General features: G+C 48.0%; 1 protein-coding gene across 2 annotated transcripts in view; it reads right to left on the reverse strand.

The window, feature by feature from the left end:
• fam49bb (family with sequence similarity 49 member Bb) overlaps positions 1-13,708 on the reverse strand; it is a 63,928-nt gene that overhangs the window by 9,810 nt on the left and 40,410 nt on the right. For both annotated transcript variants that reach the window (XM_035414429.1, XM_035414428.1), the window contains exons 4-6: positions 7,806-7,888; positions 4,691-4,812; positions 4,125-4,230 (exon numbers count right to left, since the gene is read on the reverse strand). In XM_035414429.1, the coding sequence (XP_035270320.1) occupies positions 4,125-4,230; positions 4,691-4,812; positions 7,806-7,878 (301 nt within the window). In that variant the 5' untranslated portion in view covers positions 7,879-7,888. The remainder of the gene's footprint in view (positions 1-4,124; positions 4,231-4,690; positions 4,813-7,805; positions 7,889-13,708) is intronic.

Consider the following 13,708-nt stretch of genomic DNA (forward strand, 5'->3'; position numbering starts at 1 on the left):
AAGGAAGTTTGGGAATTGTGCCAGGACACTGGGGAACCCCCCACTGCGATAAGTGCAATGGGACCTTTAATGAACACAATGAGTCAGGACCTTGGTTTAACATCTTGTTACCGAAATACGGTGTTTCCGACAGCAGTACCTCAGTACGTCAGACAGTAAACAGCTGCAGAAAAGCTCTACCATATTCAACATCTTTACTCATCTTCATCACCATACTACAGTAATCCACTAACACAACTGTGTCCTTGGATAATCACATCAGCCTTGCCAAGGCTTAGATTAGGCATAGATTATATGATCTAACTATCTTGTGACCTAACTAATTACGCATTAGTGTAAAATAACTAATGAGTAATTAGTTATTTTATAATGTCTAGAGCACTGATGAAGGAACATAAGATAATGAGATAATTTAGATAATAATTTAGATAATTACTACAAACAGCATGCATCACAAGCAGACAGGCACATTTCAGGACAAAACAGGATTTTACATTCCTTTTGCAATTTCCACATTCAGTATTGTGTGCGCATGTGCATATATGTGTATCTGTGTGTGGGTGTATGAGTGGGCGTGTATGTATGCGCCTGGAATTATATGCCCTGTGTACAGTAACATGGTGATTTGCTACATGAGTAAGCAGGGCTCTCTCGCCCAGGGACCGTGCTAATCTAATTATGACATACTAATACTCTGCTGGTAGCATTTCAACGAGCGCTGCAACTACGCTCCCTTCCACACACACACACACACACACACACATGCAAACGCACACACACACACGCACGTGCAAACGCAAACGCACACACACACACACACACACACGCGCACACACGCATACACACACACACACGCAAACACACATACACACACATACACACACGCACATGTGCACACGCATACACACACACACATGCATACACACACACGCAAACACACATCCATAGGCACACACACACGCATACACAATCACACACACACACACACACACACACACGCACATGCACACACACACACACACACATACACACACACACACACACACGCGCGCGCGCAAATGCACACACACACACACACGCAAACACACATGCATAGGCACACACATACAAAACCACACGCACGCGCAGTTCTTAGCCACCCCAGACGGCTCAGGCTAAACCCTGCAACAATGCAGCACTATCTTCATTTCAGAAAATGCAGCAAAGTGACTTTTTCTGGCAGGACGAGGGTTTTCAGTGCAGCAAATTGAACAGATTTGTCACCCTGTACTGACAGGCCGGCCTACATTTTACAGAGAGGACTGATTAAAAACTGTCCTGGAAGTGCAGTTTCGCCTCCCAGTCACAACAGTTGCTGCGACAATTCTGACAGGCCGCTCTTAGGCCCGCGCTGTCTGGGAAACGGCTTTATTCTGCGTCGCAGTTTTTATGGGCCCGGACGGAGAGGATGGAGACTCAGACGCCAGGCGGGGCCGAGCCGGAGTCGGGTCCTATCGTATCACCGGTGAGCGGGCTAGCGCCTGAACACTCACTCCTGAACACTCGACACCTGAGCCTGCAGAAACCTTGAGAAGGGAGATAGTAAAAAAAACAAGAGGGTTTGGGAGATACCGCCATGCGGAGCTGAAGCATTAATGACCTGGAGTCATTTATACGGCACCTTTAGTCACTCTCTGAAACTAGCTGCATCTGGGTACTTTAACACCGATGTTCTCCACTACTGTTCATCGCTCTGGGATAAGAGTGTCAGCAAAATGACGAATACTTCATATACTTTCTATGGGAGCTTCGAGCTGCAGTTATACGTACAAAAATATGCAAAATATATATATTCTTTAAAAGGTTCTTTTCTCCACGAGTTGGACGAGTGTGGTCTGTTCCTCTTCTCTAGTTTCCATGCCAACCAAGCGTGGAGCGGTTGCGAGTCGCCTGGTATTTCACAGGCCAAACGGTGCGTCGACCAGAGCCAGTTCTCGGATGAAGGCTCACTTCTCACCAATGAGTACAGTTAGCCTTTTGGCACCTGTCACGTCGATGGCAGGAACGACTGCATTGGCAACCGTGGTCAAGTTAAACCTTACTTACCCTTGGGGGGACAGTGCCCATTTAATCACTCTGCCGTTTCTGGCCAAGGCTACTGGCATAGCCGAGACTTGAATCCGTGACTACAGGGCTGAGCCTGCGCTTCCACCTTTGAATACTGGATGCAAATAAATCCTCTCAAATACACTTAGCAATTCTGGACTAATGTTCTATTTTCTTACTGCTTTTGAAGTCATTGTACTTGAGTTGAACCTGTTTTTATACAGAAATGGCATAAAATGACATTATGAATTAAAGTCAACATCCTACCTATGGTATTAAATACAGAGCAGCTGCAAAGCGTAATATTTCAGGAAAATGAAAAGTATTTATTCTTTTGTTGAGCGCAAGCAAGCTTTCTTGCTTTAATGGGACCCTGTTATTTCTCTGGATGGACCTGTTGTTAAAATGTCTTTTTATCGTGAATGCAGCACATTAAACATGCATTCCTAAGAGGCAGAAATAAAAATCCCTCACTCACTGTTCATCCTTGTATTCAGAGCACAAATCACACGCACTTGTGAGGATTCAGCGTACTGCATCTCTCGTCTGAACTGGCATATTATTACGGTGCATTGCAATGCATGCACCAGGCATCACTGTCAATCTGAAAGAAGCACCTTTGGGCTCAGAAAAGGGCGTAAAAATCCAACGGCAAAGACAGCAAGCAACGTAAATTGAATTTTTGCTGCCTGCAAATGTGCAGAAAACCCACCTGCGGTGATGCTACATAGTCAACGGTTTGCTTACTATGCACGCCCTGCTCATTGTCATTAGGCCTATCGAGAAATTCAAGTGAACCAGTTCCTGTATTTTTTCGGCTTGAGTTTGTTCCTGCACTCCAGGGAAAACCAAATTAACTGACCTGATGCACGGAGCCTAAAAGCAGGTGACTGTGAGCGTACATCACGTTTAGAGGCGGTTTGCCTGTGCCAACTTGTAGAAATATTTAGGAAATATGAGTGATGATCTTACCATGTGGCACAATAATGTGACAAATTTTAAATAGCGGTGCTTGTGTCAAATCATGACTCATGACTTGCACCACTTGTACAATGTGTACCTTTTTTGGGCACAAAAGTAGAAATAACTCAAAAGCACAAATACATTTTTCCTCTCCTCATACACAGCTGACATTTTGTTGACACTCTACCCACTGATGACATCATTCTGACATTTTGGTAGAACTGCACCGTCCTGCCCATGTACACAGAGCAATCTTCCAAAGAGGGAAGAGCTAAGAACCAGACAAGTACAGCATGTTCTACAATGGTCCTTCAAATATGAATGAGAACGGGAGGGGAATCAGAGGTCATCGTATTACGTGTTATCTACAATAACAAAACAAATACACACTTACAGCAAACAAAAAATATGTTATTAAGATCCCTACTAATCGGATTTATTCAAAGTGGGAGTCAGACAGAAGTATGGCCGATTACTGGAAACAGTCAGTGGGCTAGCAAGGAGCGCATCAGGCATTAAACATTCTGAAGACCCTCCCGCCCATACCCCCCCCCCCCCCCCCCCCAATGCCCACCCCCCCAGCGCCCCTCCCCCCACGCCATGTTAGCGCAGCAGAGTGGAAACACAAGGAAAGAAGTGACCTACTTTGTTACGTAACCAGTTGTGGCGGGACGGCGAATGTTTTGTTAGTTCGCTCGTTTTTTTTTCGCCATTAAGAGGATTACAGAGAAGGGCCAGTCGTCCGTGAGGTGGGCTGAGGCTGTTGACCTCAGCCTGGGTCAATCTCTCCAGCTTCACCCGGCTTCCCTTCCGCTACAATGAGGGCTGCTTACGAGCATCAGGGCTGGGGGTAGTGCAAGGCGAGCGTCCAGCCTAATTTAAGTGTGTGTGTGTGTGTGTGTGTATGTGTGTATGTGTGTGCGTGAGCCATCCACGCACGCCGCCGTGTGTGGAAAAAGAGGATTGGCACCGCCCTCATTCCGGTGCCCGTGCGCCTAACGGGGGCGAGGCCTCAGAGGAAGGCCGCGTCTCCAGCGCGCCGAGGCCGGCTATCGGGCCGGACGGCGGGAACGTACCGAGCCTCTGGGAGAACTCGTAGAACTTCTTCAGCTTCCCCACGAGCGGCACCACCGCGCCCCACGCCTTCTCCTGCAGGCCCTCGTCGTTGGGGTTCTGGATCGCCTGGCGAGGGGAGGGGCAAGTCAGCGACGCCGCACAAACGCGCGAGCGCGACTCGCGGGCACTTCCTGCGTCGCACCTCCACGTCTATTTTTCGCGTGACGGTGACTCACAGACTGAGAAACGTAAGCTGGCAGATTTATATTTGTCCTTTGCACATCTCTTGTTTAAGACCAATTTAATTGGCAGAATTCAACAGGGTGCTTTTCCTTCCGTCACGCGGAGCCCAAATGTGCGTTCAGAAAACAAATCAAGCAGTAAGTAACAAAGACTTCATTTATATTCCCTTTTAACTGACATATAGAGAAAAATAAACAGTAACAGTAAATGGATCTACATTCAACTCTCAGTATCAAACAGCCATAAAGCATAGGTCTCCATCATCAACTCTTCAGTGGCCAAAATGTAGATGTATGTAGGTATTCGCCAGACAAAATGGCGGCGGTGCTTTTTGGGTCAGTACCTCTCGGATCTCCTCTCCTGCTCCCTTGTAGTCCTGCAGGTCGTCCAGGATCCCCCGGGCGTCCTTCAGCACCACGTTCACCTGGTCCCACACCTCCCGCTCTGGCTCCGTGGGCTGTGCGTCTAGAGGTGGGCAAACACCCGTTAAAACGGGCTCCGCTCCGCGGGTCCAGCACGCTATTTACATGCTACGTACGGCTATGGCCGCGGTTAGCCGCAGCTAGCCATTCCACTCTCCGTTACTGCTTTTCATCCCCGTGACCCGCCAGCAGGCTACACGTGTAGGTAAGTGTGGTAATACTGGGCTCTCTGTGGTGTCAAGGGGTGCTCGAGCGAAATATCGAGATGGAGTGTGTGTGTGTGTGTGTGTGTGTGTGTGTGTGAAGGTGCTGAGTAGCTGGGTAAACAGAGTTAGGCTATATTCCGCACACGGCAGTCATAAATACTCGAGGAGAGGAGAAATAAGTCTCCCGGTGCTCGTTGAGCCGCTGCTCGTGTGGTGGTCTCCATTAGCCAGCGCGGAAACTCTGACCCTCCGTCCTTTTGAGAAAGATCTGTGCTAGTCCGTGCCTGGCTTCTACCTCTCAGGCTGCTGATTTAAATCCAATTTCAAAGGCAGTTTAACATTTTCCGGCTTGATTGAGTGCTCAGTTTGTTTAATGAAATGAGGGGATTTAAGCGGTGAGGATTGCAAAGGGGTCTTTGATGCCTTTGCTCGGAAGAAGACTTTGTTGAATCACAAAGATTAGGAAAGGGTATATTAAAGGTGGCCGTGCATTGCGATTCAAGTCCCTCCGTGATTCATGATATGCCAGATTGCATGGGGCCGTCGAGAAATGGAGTGTTATGTCTGCGTTCGCTCCCGTCTCTCACTCATGAAAAAGGCAGCCACGTGGAATAGGGGGCAGATCTACATCTACAGGCCGTGGCATATTTTTCAGGATCAACTAATGCCCCCTGCCACCCACTCTGAAAATTCTCTGAGCCCTTTCCTGGATGCAGCTGCTGCTCGGGCGTATGCGGCGGGCCCGAGTAGACTGACTGCGTGGCCGATGTGTGAAGGTGCAGCTCTCTCAGTGAGCTCTGTCAGTGAGTTCTCTCAGTGAGCTCTGTCAGTGAGCTCTCTCAGTGAGTTCTCTCAGTGAGCTCTCTCAGTGAGCTCTCTCAATGAGTTCTCTCAGTGAGTTCTTTCAGTGAGCTCTCTCAGTGAGCTCTCTCAATGAGTTCTCTCAGTGAGCTCTCTCAGTGAGTTCTTTCAATGAGTTCTCTCAGTGAGCTCTCTCAGTGAGCACTATCAGCGCTATTCCAGACGAGCCCCGACACCGTAGCCAGAGAGAGCGGGGAGGATCTCGGATACCGCTGTGCGCAATCCAGCTGGCCGCTGGGCAATGTACCGTGTGTGTGTGTGTGTGAGAGAGAGTGAGAGAGAGAGAGAGAGTGCATGTGTGCATGTGGGCTTCTGGAGTGTGCGTGTGTGCGTGCATCTGCATGTGTGTGTGTTGGCCTTTGGTGAGTGTGTACATGTGTGTGTGTGTGAGAGAGAGAGAGTGCGTGTGTGTGTGTGTGTGTGTGTGTGTGTGAGAGAGAGAGAGAGTGCATGTGTGCATGTGGGCTTCTGGAGTGTGCGTGTGTGCGTGCATCTGCATGTGTGTGTGTTGGCCTTTGGTGAGTGTGTACATGTGTGTGTGTGCATGCGTGCGTGTGCGCATGTGTATGAGCGCTCGTGTGTGTGTGCATGGGTGTTAAGTCTAGTCATCTTATTATACGGCTATATAAAGGAGATGATCTGAAGGTGATTTATGTGGCACATTTTCTTATCCATCCAGGAATCAGGGGAGCATGGATGTATAGGTGTGCGGGTGTGTGTGTGTGTGTGTGTGTGTGCGCGCGTGTGTGCGTGCATGTGCACATATGCTTCAGTCTGTCTGATTTGATGTTATACACCATTTTCAGCTGTGTGAAAGCGGTTGGGGGTGTACATCCTTGTTAATGTTTGTATGTGCATGTGCATGTCTTGGCTGAGTATTATAATTATTAATAATAATAATAATAATAATAATAATAATAATAATAATAATAAACTTCCAGTTTAAACAGGGAAGCACTTAGGGCTGAGCAGATGTGCAAATATCTCAAAGGAACGGTACTCTAATACATAAGCGTGCATATAAATTTGGAATAATTTACAAGCCTTATTAAAAATTCACCACGCACGGCAGTATCTAAGCGCAACTGGGAAGGCTGCCCAAGTGTTAGAGCACTTCTGAGAACGTACAGATAATCGCAATTATACATGATGTTATTCTGCAATTTGGATTCACCAGTTTGTCATGGCGAGTACATTTATCTAATATTATTGTCCAGCTGTGAACAAGCATTCCAGCTAAGATCATTTGAAGCGTTGCTTACACTGAGGAGGCAGAATATAGTAAATGTTTCACATTTTTCCTGAATGATTAAATGGGTATTGAATAAAGGAAATGTAAGTCCACACAGGACAATGTGCTATGTGCTCAGGAACCTTTCTTTTACTCCATTGCGTCATACTCTTTTCTTCTAAATGTTAAAACTATCATGTCGATACCAGAAAACCATTTTGAGCCAGCATTTCAGGAAACGGGGTACTGCATGTAATTTTCCAATACACGCCAAACAGAGTGCATTGTCTATACATGAAACCTAGTGTATTGTTTTGTGAAGCGTACTTCCATTACACGGTGTTTGTGTCTCTAAATGCTAACATTGAACCAATCACATATCCTATTTTCCACATGAAGCATTGAGTGACAAAAAATCATACCAGTCAGAATAGTCAGTGTTCAAGGGCACTGGGGGGGGGGGGGGGGGGTTGGGTGGACCAAAGAGGGGGTGTAGGAGGATTTAGAAGCAATATTCCCAAAAACCCAATCATTCTAACAGGGCCACCACACAAACAGCACAATCAGGTTGTCAGATTTCCAGGCAAAGTTAACAGATACGCTCAGCTTAAGGATGGTGGCTCAAAGGATGCTGTGAGTCAGACTGGGGGGGTTAGACTGGCTGGGTAAGGGGGGGGGGGCATGTGTGGTTTGGGGAGGCCAGAGAAAAGAAGTAATAAAAAAAACCATAAATCTTACTTTCAAAATCAAGGAAAAAGTTGGGTCCCTGCTCAAGGTCTGTACAAGTCAAAACTTTTAGAAGGTTCCCCATATTAAGGTACCTGTGAAAAGAAGGGAGAGAAACAGAATTGAGGTTCAATACAAATTCACACGAAACGAAAAACATTAAGCCCTGATTGTGCGTAAGGGGACGAAGCCAGAGACCAGCGGGAGAGCCGGGTCAAGAGAAAGAGGGGAGGGGAGGGAAGAGGGAGGAATCCGGCGCCCCCCCCCCCCCCTCCACCCCGCTGTTTCCGGCTCCGCGCCCGCGCCCCCGCGCCGGGGCCCGTATCAGCGCCCGCCAACCAGGCCCAGCCCAGATGCGTAAACTGCAGGCGCGGTGTGGTTTTCCTGTCGGGGGCCCGGCTCGACAGATGTCCTCAACGTCTCAGCCCATCTCGAGGGCCCCAACCGACCCCCCCCCACCCCCCCCGCCCACCCAGATTCACAGCGGTGGCTGCTTTACTGGAATCCCACTCCCTTTCTTAAGAAATCCAACTGAGCGTGGCTTTTTTCGGCTTTATGTTTCTCAATTCCCAGCTGATAACTTTTTTTTTTTTTTAAATCTAGCGCAAAAAAAAGAAAAAATGCTCGCGTGCAAACCCGCCCGCCGCCGAAGTTTAATTAGCGGCTCGGGTCCCCCGCTGCGTTCGCAAGAGCAGCCGCCGCCCAGGCCTCCAGGGCAACTGGTCGGGCCGTGACGGATGAGGCAAGGCTGGGAGCCTTCTCTCGCCGTGGTCAGCTCTAAAGCCAACAGGTCTCCCGGGCCCTGATTGATAATCTATGGGAGCAACACGGATAGCAGAAAAATTTGAGGCAAAACTAGTAAGGGGGTTAGCCGCGGGGTAACCGAGCTACCAATCAGGTCCGCGGGCAGGAAACTTCAGGTGCTTTATCTCCTTCGCCTAAAAATACCCGACCTACAAACGCGATCCTCTGCAGGTGACCCGGCCTCAACTTTTTCTTCGGCTTTTGAATCTTTTCTCCAGCTTGAATCTTGAATCTCTCTCCAGCCGAGATATTTTGAAGCCCGCGGACTCTTCCGCGCGCGGAGCCGAGCCGCGTGAGAAGGCCGTGAAGCCTCTCGCCTGGCAAGCCTCATCACGGGGTACTTATTTATATGGGTATTTACACTGAAGAATAAAGCACCTTGTTGAAGAGTACGATTATCCTAAAATAACTCAAACCTGCAAATGCGTGTTTGCAGGCCCTCTCCCGCCACTCTTCCAGCCCGTCGCTTCGCCGCAAATTTCTGATTTTCAGAGCACTTCAGCGGTGCTGCTCCTTCGCGTGCGAGGACGGAAACGGAAACTCTCTCCAGGCGCAGCGCAGTAAAAAAAAAAAGAAGACGCAGCGTTCCCTACGCGCGTCTTTGGGCTCTAGTGTACCGCCGCAGAATCGCGGAACAACCGAGGGTACCTCACCCTCATTAAGGCCAATGGCTGTTTTCTGACAGGGCATTATTCCACTTGATTTACAAACACGCCCGGCCCCAGGATTGATTGCTCAGCCTACTCCTGAGCCCTTTTCGGGAAAAGACATGAGAGCCTCAGCACACATCAAGCTGAAAAACATTCTCCACGACGGACAATTAGAAATATTGAAATTTCTGCCTCGAAGACAAATGAAGCCATTGATCTGATTTAAACATACTAACAATGAATTAACCGCTCATAATTATGGATTGTCACGCAGATGACAGTTTTAGCGCTAGCCTTTTTCTCCCGGGGTGTCTGGGATATCCCCGGGGGCTACTTTGAATTGGCTTAATTATGTAATTGTCTGATATTTATTGTTTAATTAATTCAAAGCATATTAATTTATTCATTACTTTCATAACAAGCTGTTCAATGTTCAACAACTTATCGCACTCCCAAGAGCAATTTCAACATTCACCAAAGACAGGACACATAAGGTACAATGAGTTATACCCTTTATGATCAATAACTGCTCAGCGTGACTTTGAATGGCACAGCCTCATTCAGATTCGTTAGGTACTGGCGTCAGTAACATGTCATATGATGTGGTGTTAGGAGGATACAGCCCATTGTATGTTTTGGAGGACGGAGTGTAGCACAGTGGGTAAGGAACTGGGCTTGTAACCGAAAGGTCGCAGGTTCGATTCCCGGGTAAGGACACTGCCGTTGTACCCTTGAGCAAGGTAATGTAATGTAAGTAATGTAATGAATACTTACGTAACATTATAAGAACTACTGGGATGCTACTAAAATTTACCCATTGTTTTTATTTATGTACTCAACTGTGATTTTACCATTTCTGGAGGAATTGTGACTGCCTCAATGCAAGACTGCCATCTATACTGTATTATATACCAAAACATTCTTAACTCGGAGAAGTTCGAGTTCACTTTATTAATTTATAAAAACAAGCAACTTAATTTCAGAAGCGAAAAGCAGATTACGCTTACCACTTGAAATAGCCTGCATATGCAAAATGATACTTTAGGATGTTACATAAACACAGAAACATGGGATACATAAGCATGCATTTTTACTAGGAGTTTTATCGGAGGGATTGCGAATATCAAAAATGATTACACAAGGACACCACCGATTTCCCATGTCAGATTACATTCCATCGCCTCCTACGGCAAAATCCTCCGTCCAATGCGGAAAGAGCGCGCGGATACGCTGTGAGAGGGGAACAAGTCTTTTCACGACCCAGGAAATAAACATCCCATGCTGGCACATTAGCCAGACCACCAATGCGTGTGAACCTGATAGCGTGAAGTACAGGAGCGGTGTTCTGCTTGGGGGAGGGGGGTGGGGGGGTACATCTTATCTCTCATCAGGTGTAAGAGGTCTGGGAGGATCGCAGGCACGGAAGAACGTGCGAACGGGTTTTTACGATACCAGGAAAAACCTGAAACCCCGTTAAGGTGAGGAAGCGCTCTTTTAAGTTGGCGCCTCTCGCGGGGGCCGCTGCGGCGGGGAGCCGGGTGCTTATCTGAGGCTCTTCTTCATGGGAGAACGGGGCCCTCTCCGGCCGCAGCGCTATTCGCGGCCGCCCTCGGGACGAGGAGGCTCTCTCTCTCTCGGAGCGTCGCGGCCGCAGTCAGAGGCACATCCACCTGGCGGGCGCCCAGCAGATGCCTATCTGCCCAGGATTCCCATGCGAAGACGCACCTGTGGTGGAGGTGCGCCGCGCCGCCGCGCGCTAGCTCGGGAAGCCGAATGACATCAACGGCAAAGGAGCGATTTTGAATCGGGCGGTAGCAAGCTAGAACACTGCAGCCTTCTGATGGGGGCTGTACACAAAGCCTTTTTAAATAGTAAACAAAACAGGTCTACATGAGTGGAGATATACTCAGTGGACACAGTTACAAGCCCATAGGCGCAGCAGCTTTCGTCAGACTGGACTTGGGGTGGGAATAAGTAAGCGCTGCTAACTGGGAAGCAGGCAAGGTACTTACTATGTTATAGCCATTCATTATTTTTTAAAAGACCCTCCCTCCCTGTTCGACGCCACGGAAAATGAGGGAATTATTTGATTGGTCAGAATTCGATTCTGGACTGTGATGCCAGTCACCGGAGAAAAGACCAAACAGCTTTTGCTTTGACATGCCTTGGATGCTCCCTAAGACAAATATAAACCATTTAATATGTTTACACAACAGCATAAAAACTAGCACTGCAAATATACATATTCAAACATTAGGACTTTAAAAACTATTTGCATAATGTCAGTTACTGCACTTTTTTAGTGACTCGAAACAACGTTTATATTAAAAATTCTCCAATGCATCATTTGCATCTTACAGTACATCTCATAAATATATCCCTTTGCTTTTCTGTCTGAATTCATAGTACAGTTTCCCAGTTGATCGTGTTTCAAAATCATGAGGACTTGCTCAAGCACACATTTCACAACTTCTGTGGTGTTCCGGTTCACTGGAACTGCCAAAGCAGTTACTACATGCATTTTGAATATTCTCAAACACGATAACCAAATTTAAAGTCCAACGGCCAAACTACTCAGCATCTTGTTTTTCTAACCATGGCTTTTTTTGATTGTTGAGCCACATTAATAGAGACAGAACAGTTTCTGTTTTATATACTGAACTTGAGCAGACCTAAAAATATCCTGGCGGTACTGACCGAAGGACCAGACGAGTCCGGAAAAGGGGTCAGTCAAAGAATGACCTCTGACCCTGGCCGTGCCGATGGCTCCTCTAAGAGCAAGCACCCTTTTTTTTCCTCCAGGATAGAGCTCGCTCAGCAGTAGGAAAGCTTCGAGAGTGGCGAACCTGCGCCATATGCGAGTCAGATATAGGTCACATTCCCATGTTATGTAATTCAAACTGACAGGCAGGACAGATAGCTTTGCTAGAGCCCTGTCTCGCTCTGGAACTGGTCTGCGGGGAGCGAGGCTCGTCGTACTGTGGGCGAGCACATTCAGGGTTCAGAGGCAGAGTACTCCATCTTTCACGATATTTTCAGCGTTTCCAGAAGATTCCGTTGACCTCCCAGCTTTACAATGACTGGTACAGAGCCACTCGGGGCTTTGCGGTCTGAAAGCAAGAAGGCACGCTTCAAAGAATCCTATAGAGCCACATTATGCCCTCAGAGCTTGTTCTGTGTGTACATTACCCGATTATTCTTCAGAATAGCCCGCTTAATGGCATTTTCACTTGGATCTATTTCCTAGGAAAATAGGAAGGGAAGCATTACTGGCAAAACAAAAAGACTGATATTTATGCAATCTGTCCATATGCACAGCCTCTGGAAACATGAAGTTGCTGTACAAGCTGCTTTGGAGTTACCTGAAGTTTACTTTCTTGCTTTAAGGCGATGAGCCCCAAAATGCCCCTAAACCAGTCACTGTAAAACTGAGTGGTCGTCAGGAACCTGCGTAAGTATCTAAAATATCCTTCACTGCACATAAAAACCGTCTGGGTCAATCAAAAAAATACAATAAAAGTGAAATAATATGAAAAAACCCCCAGGAAGTGAACTATATACTATTATGGGCTATGCCAATATTAACCAATAATATAAAGCAGAGTCTGAGTGAGAGTATATCGTCTGTGAGATTCACTTGATAAGGAGAAATATCTATCTGGATGAAATAGACAGGCATATTTCTCAAAATGCAGTGAAGAAACAGCTGCTGATATAATTTGACATAATTGATATAAAACAGGAATATTGCACAATACCAACGTTCAAAATATTGGCTTTAAGCGACATATAGTACTGAGAAAGCAAGCAAATTTCACCTCTGATTTAATGTTCCACAGCTACACCAAAATAGCTTTATCTAAATGCCTTCCCTTGGGCAAAAAGCAGATTCATTAGCAGATTCTAATTCCCTGTCCTCCGCCCTGCCCCGGGCATCCTAGATTCCAGGTGCACCTCCACACACATGCAACCTGCCACGCCCACACCCAGCGACACTTGACCACATTTGGCCAGAGGACTCCCCCCTTGAGAGAGCACAGCTGGCATCAGCTGGGATTGGGGTAGGGGACGGGGGGAAGGGGCGCTGTGGCCTGCAGCAGGTTAACTAACCGCGCCCCTCCCCCACGCGCGGGGCGTCGCCGCGGCGATCCGTCTATCGGCCGGTCGATCTGGGCCGCCGGCGAGGCGCTGACTGCGGAGCGCGGGAGGGCTGCGAGCTCGGCAGCGGGCGAGGCCAGCGCTTCCCTGGTCCTCTGCTGCCACCTCCCTGGCTGCTGCCGCCACGGAGGCGCTGGTCCCAGAGGCGTGGCCACTCCAGCTGTACGGGCACCCCTCTCCCCCCCCCCCCACCTCCCCCTGCCTCCGACCTCCACCCACGACCCCCCTCAGACCTGTGAGCTTCATTCTAACGCACCCCTAAGTCACTCAAAGGAGAGGGATTTGCCGCAATCTGATGCGGCG

Source organism: Anguilla anguilla, chromosome 4, assembly GCF_013347855.1.
Source record: "Anguilla anguilla isolate fAngAng1 chromosome 4, fAngAng1.pri, whole genome shotgun sequence".
Taxonomy (NCBI): domain Eukaryota; kingdom Metazoa; phylum Chordata; class Actinopteri; order Anguilliformes; family Anguillidae; genus Anguilla; species Anguilla anguilla.